This window comes from Zeus faber (assembly GCF_960531495.2).
Source record: "Zeus faber genome assembly, chromosome: 5".
NCBI classification, from domain to species: Eukaryota; Metazoa; Chordata; class Actinopteri; order Zeiformes; family Zeidae; genus Zeus; species Zeus faber.
Window position 1 is genome coordinate 11,220,539 of NC_137192.1, and position 8,500 is coordinate 11,229,038.

An 8,500-nucleotide genomic window follows, 5' to 3' on the forward strand; every position below is an offset into this window, starting at 1 on the left:
TAGGTTAACTTAAAAGGTCTATAAAATTCAAGAAATACTATATGCCCATATAATCAAACAATTGAATTCTCATATCCATGGCAACCCTTCCAGCGCTTAATATAAAAATGAAAACGACTTGCTTTTTTCTTGTAATAATTTTATTCTCAAATTATGTGCAATGTGAATTTCACAGTTAAGCTCAACCAGCACGATACCCCGAATCCAAACAACAAACCAGCAAATAGTGACAAAAATGCGGGAAAGTTCTAAAAAATAAAGCACCTGTGAATGATGCTTGACAACCAGAAATGAGCTATTGCAGCAGCACACTAACTCACATACACACAAAGCAATGATTGACTCTTAGCTTGTTGTATTTAATGACTGGTGTTTGTGAAACTTGATGTAGAAATGTAGTTATTTATCTGTAACGCTGAGTCTTAATGGGATGTTTAAATAAAAAATGGAAATGGAACACCGGTGCACAGGTAATGGTTTTTCCCCCTCGACAATGCAAAATTAGTCTAACGTAACTAAATAGGATATTAGATAAAGGGGAAAAATACATCTGTTTAATAGAACAAAAAGTCACATCTATTTTTCAAGTTATAAAAGCAACCAAAATAAAGTTTAAAAACTGTGCAAGTACAGCAAACCTATAGTACAGTATTTTACACGTATAACAAAAACATTTTAATACAGTACTGTATCAAGTGAAATCCTGAGAGTTCTCTGTTCCTGGTTTCCAAATAGCTGTTTGGAGGCATATGGGCCAGACCCCCGGCTCCCTTCCCCCGGTGAGGGCCGCTCAGAGGCTATTGTTCTGCCCAAGTCAATCCAATCCTATCAGGAGCTCTTATCTCGGAGAGGTCTATCATGTCGTCAACTCCACGCTGAATGCAACTCTTGCCATCACCATCACCAGTAAAACATATTTAGAAGACAGAACTGTGTGATTGATGCATGGCTGTTGAGACATGATTTTTGGAGGGAGAAATGTCTTCCCCACCCGACCCCCCCCCCCTTTCAAAATGAGATAAAACTAAAAAAGGTAAATGTGTAGTGCAAAGATGAACCAGGAACCTGCGTGAGGAAATTCTTGACGGCATTGAACATGTCGCTGTTGGACAGGGAACATTAATCAACGGTTGTATTACTTCTATACAAGATTGTCAAAAAAAAAAAAAAAAAGCAGCACCAGCAGCTTGTGTTCTGTGTGATGGCGTGTCGACTCGGGACTCCTGGTTGCGGGAGGAAACGAACGGGACCCAAGTTGGCACACCTTTACTCCTCGGTTTGCTTTTTCGGAAAGGGGTGCTTTGTAAAGTTTGCAGTTAGGCAGAGAATGATTCAGTGCAATATTGAGTAAGACTTTTGGGATATTCATCTTAATTAGGACAGTACATAATTCTAACACCCGCTGTCTACTCACAGGCAATCTGCACCGCAAGTTACATCACTTCTCAAGTCTACTACCACACGACAGCCACGCAGCCACTTTCATGACCTCGGATCAAAGCAAGATCACGATCAAAAGCAGAGATAAGCACCCAAATTTGAGAAATAATGCACTTTCTAGTTAGGTCAGATAACCCAATACAGCCTAATCACAGTTGCATTAGTTATTGCTACCAGGATATTCTTTTCAACATCCAGGACTATCGAAAAAGAGACCTCAAACAATTTAAATCTTTAAATGTGTCAAGCAAAAGTCACCCTCAACAGAGCCCAAAGCTGTGTCGAGCTTTTCACACTTTGGTGAAATATATATATATTCATCCATCAACGCATTAGCCTAAAATTTCCCTTTGCTCCTTGCTAGATGTCTCTTTAGTTGCTACTGAGGTAAACCTGTTAGTTGGTCTGAACTTCCCACTTTGACAGAAGTTGGACTCTGTCTTTGTATCTCCAATGTGGAGAAGAAATATTTGTACTTTTCACTGAAGTTCTTTAGGCATGTGACACAAACACGGATGCCAACACAAGGGGAGGAGGCTCTTGGTTTTCCTCCACCGCCACGCAGCCGCATTTGAAACAAAGCTCAAAGTTGGAGCTGCTTGGAAGCCACACTTAGTGTATAGTTTGACACACTGATGCTTTTGAGGGAAGAAAGGGTGTCATTTTAAAACAAAAGATACAAGCTTTAAGAATACTTATTCTAAGTCACACTTCAAAATTGAAACTCCTCCACAAAACAAGCTGCGGACATAATTAGCATAGAATTCAACATAAAGAAATTAAAAAAAAACAAAAAAAAAACACACCTTCTCAATCTGAGCTAGCAATCTAGAAATGAGCAACGGTGCTCATCTTACCCGTATTAACATATAGTATATTTGTGTCTGTCTGTCTATCTACATACACATATAGGTACGTACACACATTTTTTTTTGTTTTAATATATATATATATATATATATATATATATATATATATATATATATATATATATATATATATATATATATATATATATATATATATATATATATATATATTTTCATTCACCTTATGTTGACACCTAACATTCATACCTGGAGGGAACTCTTGTTTGTAAAAAAAAAAAAACATTGCATGCTTATCTTGTGTAAAAATCCTCACCTATATGCTTTAAAACAAAATAGAACATGGCTCAACGACAAGCAAACAAGATAATTGCACTTATGATTCATTGTACTGTTCTGTAAAACTAGCATCAGTGTTGATAGTTGGTGCCGTCTGAAGAGAGAAAACAAAAATACTGCAATCTTTAAAAGCACCCCCATTGACAATTTTCAACTGAAGTTGAAACAACTTAAGACTTAAACTGATAACAATCTGTATGGTGCAAAAGCAACGGTAGCACCAGGCACAAGGTAGGCGAGACCAAACCACTACTTCTGCCTTCGAGGTTCACAATGTTGCCAACTATCTCCCTCATAGCACTTTCTGTAGACATTGAGGGTAAAGTTTAGCCACCACACACTCAAAATGGCGACCCAAATCCCACAGACGATCGGGCGTCTCATAGACTTTGGTCCAATTGTCGTCCCCGTCGTCGTATTGGTAAAGGGAATTCTTGCGGCTGGTGCGGAACACATGCTCCTCCACCATGACCTGGGTGGCTCGTACAAACAGGTGGAGTTTGCCCTGAAGCAGCATGGCCTTTATATAGGGGCTTGTGGCTTGGTCAAAGGGCAAGTCCCTCTTTCGGCACCAGGTGTTCTGCTCAATGTCATAGACCTCCACGGTAAAGGTGCGCTGGTGGTTTCTGCATATTCCAGCAATGTAGTAGATGCAGTTCTTGTATAAGGCAGCCAAACCCTGGCTCCGAGGGACACTCATTGGGGCCAGGTGGCCCCAATAGTCCTCACGGGGGTCGAAGCAGAAGAAATACTCACCTGAGGACACCAAAGGAATGTCAATTAAAGTCCTGACTTTGACTTTCAGTACAAACCACATTTGATACAGACTCCGTCATCACATGCATCTTCTGGCACAAACTCACCTTGCAGGACGTAGATGCGGTCTCTATACTCTACAGCGCTGTGAAATTCCATGGCGACCGGCATGGGACTTACTGCTGTCCAGCAGTTGTCCCTGGCATCGTAGGACTCCACGGACTTCAATGCGTTTCGCCCGTCGCCCTCGTACACCCGCCCTCCAAGGGCATACAGCTTCCCGCAGCAGTGTACCAGCCTGCAACCAATCCTAGCCCGAAGTAAAGGGGCCCGCAGAAGCCACCGGTTCCCTGCGTGTTCATATTGCCAGAAGTCACTCTCCGCTCGGTGGTCAATAGAAACTTCACTGTTGCTGGGCCGGTAGCCTCCAGCGATGTAGATATCGTTCTCTGAGGATACTAAGATACCAACCTCTCGGAGGTCATTAGGGGGCTTACAGAGCTTGAAGACTCTGCCGGTGGTGGTGTCCAAGCAGGGCACCGTCTGCTTCTTCCCTGAGTGTTTGTGAGCAGCATCAAAGCAGATGACCATCTCAGAGGCCGTCATGCCCAGGCGCTGGGGGCACCCATTGGTGCCGTTGAGGCGAGTTTTGGCCTCCGCGGGGTCCTTGGACAGGGAGAGGGCACACGCAAAGGGCGGGGGTATGTGGCTGAGGAAGGTCTCGTCCAGCAGAGGCAGACGAATGCACTGGGAAAACACCTCGGCGAGGTGAGCCTCGCGGCCGGGCCGGTCGTGTTCCAGCCAGCGCACGATGCTCTCGTAGACGTGCTCTTCCTTCTCCACGTTCAAGTCGTCGTTGTTTAGAATGCTGACCAGTTGTTCCTTTGTCATCTGGAGGAACTCCTGCTCCCGTGACACACATAGGAACTACCACAAAACAAGAAAGCCTTAATCAGCAATGTTTTTTTTGCAGTGTTGAATGTGGACAATTGGAGAAAACGCAACTTAGCTTGTAGCAGTTGGACTGACCTTCTTGCGGATATAGTCTTGCGAGCGTTCCCTCAGCTCCTGGTGGCCATAGGCATCAGCAAACATGTAGACCCCAATACAGTTCTGGGGGTCCAGCCGGCTGATCATAAACTGGGCACATTGATCCTGCAGGGCAGGAATGTGGAAGATGCTGGCTGCAGTGAACAGGGCCTGGACATTGGACTCAGAGAGTGTGACCCTCGAAGTGTAGGCATAGTCGAGGACCAGGTGCATGGATTCAGAATCCACCCCTACGATCCTGACTTCACGCTGGCTGCTCTCTGTAAGGCCACTGGTGAACATGGACCTGGTTGTGAGAATGGAATCAAAATTCATGCTGTAACAATGTCTTCTGGGGTTTGAATACTGTGACTTAAATTTATAAAACAACAACTTAATTATTGACAAACAAATTGACATTTTTTTCAGTTGCTTATGCTAACAGGTTTTAGCTAACTACAGTGTCGTTACATTATGAGCTAGCTAGCCATCTAATTGTGTAGTTAGCAGTCATTGTAGTATCCCATGACAGTCATACTATGCTAATATTTATTGAAGCAATATATGGAAAATATATTGGCAGATATGGTTATGCTAGTTTGTAAACATTTCTGTTTGTCTCTAGAGGAACAATTCACAAGATCTGATTGTGCAAGGCTCAACATACATCTGCATATAAACTATCATAACTTTATAAGCTGTGTGGCCTGTGTTAATATTGTTTTGAAGAGAAGCCTTCATACCTCATTAAACCACTCCTCTGTTAACTGGCATGTACTACGTGTCTCTTTCCATATTGCTGCAGTTGGATTTTTTTTTTTTTTTTTTAATGTATATACACACACACACACACACACACACACACACACACACACACACACACACACACACACACACACACACACACACACACACACACACACACACACACACACACACACACACACACACACACACACACACACACACACTAATGTGGGAAATTTGGAACTTCTCTGCATTTACTAATCCTAGTAACAGACGTATCTAGGAGCAGTGGATGCAATAATAATACAAATAATAGGCATTGGAGCCTTTAACTGAGGGAATTATCTTGAAATGTCGAGCATTTGTAACTACACCCTTGAGCTAAAACAAATACAATTTAAAAAAATCATGCAGATCTGTTTCAGATCGACCACAGATAGAACCAATGAAAGCCAAGCAAAGTGAAAACCTAGTCTGTGCCTTGTGCTCCAGTCTAAACGCTGGGTCACACTCATCAATCTGTTGATATGTTTTTTTGTATACGAGTGCGACATTTTCCATAATGTTAAGAAGCCAATCTGGACTCAAGAACACTTTGAAGGGGTGTTATTTGTTTGCGGATATATGCGGGTGTACATGAATCCCAATCAAATGTAAATGAGAAGCCTGTGCATATCATGAATAATTTGCATGATAATTATGAGAAGCACAAAAGGCAGAGGTGGAGGTGGAAGTGACGAGACCATACAGGGTGAAAACAACAGTTGCAGTTTGTTGTTGACGTCTTGTTAGAATAATGTGAATCAAATAAGATATTTAGCATTGAATCCAACAACAACCAATACAGAACTATAGTATAATGTCATATCCAGGCTTTAAGTACACTGTTTTGAGTCATGCAAAGACTGTGTTACAGGGGTGAAAACTAACTAAAGTGCTTTAATTAAACTACTGTTCGTACGTATAATTGTGAGGTACTGTAGCTTCATTTTTGGTGCCTTTATACTTTTACTTGAGTAAACATATTTTTGGTGATGTGTTTTCCATACTGTGATACTAAGTGTGATTATGAATTATTAAAAAGGTTTAAGTATGAGCCTGTTAATAATTAGAGGAAGCCATCACCTTCTGAATCGAATAATCATCACCAAGATTAGTCAATAGAGTTAATCTCAGTTAATTCCATGGCAGCTATTTGTGTCTTCATACTGAAATGTGAGGACATTTAAGTACTTTTAGTTTTGATATTGAAGTAAATTGAATCAAGTTTCTTTATACTATTAAATAAATAGAATGTTGAATGGAGAACTTTCATCAGAGTGCTGTTTTCTAAATACATGTATAATTTTACTCAAGTATAGAATATGAATACTTTCTCCACCACTTCCATGAGACATTTTCAGGAAGAAAAAATAAATAGCTTTGTTACTAAATTCAAATTCCATTTTAACCTTTCTGAAACGCAGGTATCTGCCTCCAGTAACATTCTACAAACAAATTTGTTCTGCTCACACTTCGAGATTAGAGACTATCTGCAAGATCCAAGGTTTCCTACCTAAAGTACGGGCTGATTGCAGCAAGGACATTTCGGTGACAGGAGAAGGTTTTGCCATGGTCCACTTCTACAACAATATCTGTGAGCTGTGCTTCATCGTACAGGGCCTTGAGCTGCTGCAGGATGTTACAGGCATGGACGGCGTCTACCCCGTTGTAGTTGGTGCTTGGAGGCGTCCCATTCTGTACTTGTAACAGCTTCCCTACCTCTGGGAGCAAACGGGCAGAGGGAAACATGGTGAGCGGGACACTTTGACATAAATCTTAGCCAATAACCCCTAAGATGGCCGCCATGGTGAGTCGGTGTGCACTGTTTTCCGTCTTTTTAACACAGCAATAAGTTAGACTTAACCCATCCATTATTACACATGTCCATAGTATTGTATACACATAATTCACAGGAATAGCCAACCACATTCATACCCTGTTAAAACTTGCAACTTGACTGCCACTTTGCCTGTCATAGCCTTTTTTTTCTTAATCTTGATCTAGCACAAAGTGTATTTTGCATGTTCTGTACGACTTGTATTTTATAAGACTGTATGCTACTTGTCTGTCTGCACCAACAATTAGCAAAACAAAATCCTTGTATATGAAAATGCACTCAGCCCAATAAACACGGTCTGATTAGGAATCTAAACATCAAATCAACGATAAAGCCAATACCTAACCAGATGATAACTTGTTATTGCATTAAGATTATTTCGAACTTAGTTTTTGAATGACTAATGGTAAATGTGTGTGTGTGTGTGTGTGTGTGTGTTCAAGAACAGCTCTTAAAACACAGAAGACGTACTATCCGTAACACAACAAACTGATTTAAAAAGTTTATGGGCCAGAAATATCTAAAACACGGGTGACGTTCTGAGAGATGGGTCAGTCTTGACAACAGTGCGAGTTTACATTTATATAACTTGCATTGGACAGAGTAGGGTCCAAGTTAGGCAATACCTCACATAGCCCTGCGAATTCAGCTGAAACCCAAACACATGGTAGTTAATCCAGTCAGTCAGCCCGAGATGCACGGCTGGTAACCCTGTGTGTTGTACCAAGATAAAGGCATGATCTATTCTCAAACACAACTGGAAGTTGGTAACCATTTGTCAATTGGGCTGTCTCTCCCTCGAAACACACATATATTCGTGTAATAACAACTGACGATGGTTGACAGAACAAAGAGGGTAAACAACTCGGCTAACGTGTTAGCCGGCGAGCTAACCAACACACAATCTCATCACTCTACAGATGAGCTGAAGCCAGCGGTGTTAGCGCCAAGCTAAACGCTAACCAACTAGCCGCCAAGCTAACCGCTAACAGCAGCCGCACAGCCGGGCTGAAAGGGGTCCCCCCCCCCCCCCAGCCGCACAGCCGGAGCCGGACTCCTTTCCAACTCGTCATGACGTTGTGGTCCGCCCGGGATGCGCGGTCCGTTTCAACGCGCGGATAAACGCAAAAACATGAACTTTACGACGCTTAACTTCAGCCGGACGTGTAAACAACAACAGGGCAGATTTCCCAACCTCCACTGGCAGCCATTCTCCCCCGGTCTGACTCTGTCTCGGGGCAGACCGAGAAACGTCAACGTAGCAAGCCCCGGAAACAGGGATCAGCCAATAGTAGGCGAGGATCGGAGTCCGCCAGCCAATCCGATCGCTCCCGTCTGGAAGTGGAAACTGTTGATACGGGGGGGCGGGGGGGGGGGGGGGGGCTATGCTGCGTTCCGTTTCAGTCTAAACTCTGAAAGATCCAACTCTCTGCTTGGAAAAAAAAGTGAGAGGAGCGGCCATTTAAATGGGATTTTCTGGGGC

At 42.5% G+C, this 8,500-nt stretch overlaps 1 protein-coding gene across 1 annotated transcript; it reads right to left on the reverse strand.

Annotated features, from left to right (window-relative positions):
- Positions 1–2,592: 2,592 nt before the first annotated feature.
- On the reverse strand, positions 2,593–8,228 carry kbtbd8 (kelch repeat and BTB (POZ) domain containing 8; the record flags this gene model as incomplete). Its single annotated transcript, XM_080000963.1, has 5 exons — positions 2,593–3,362; positions 3,470–4,289; positions 4,392–4,698; positions 6,694–6,901; positions 8,213–8,228. The coding sequence occupies 5 exons, from the start codon at positions 8,226–8,228 to the stop codon at positions 2,899–2,901; spliced, it is 1,815 nt and encodes a 604-aa protein (XP_079857089.1). The 3' UTR covers positions 2,593–2,898.
- Positions 8,229–8,500: the final 272 nt, after the last annotated feature.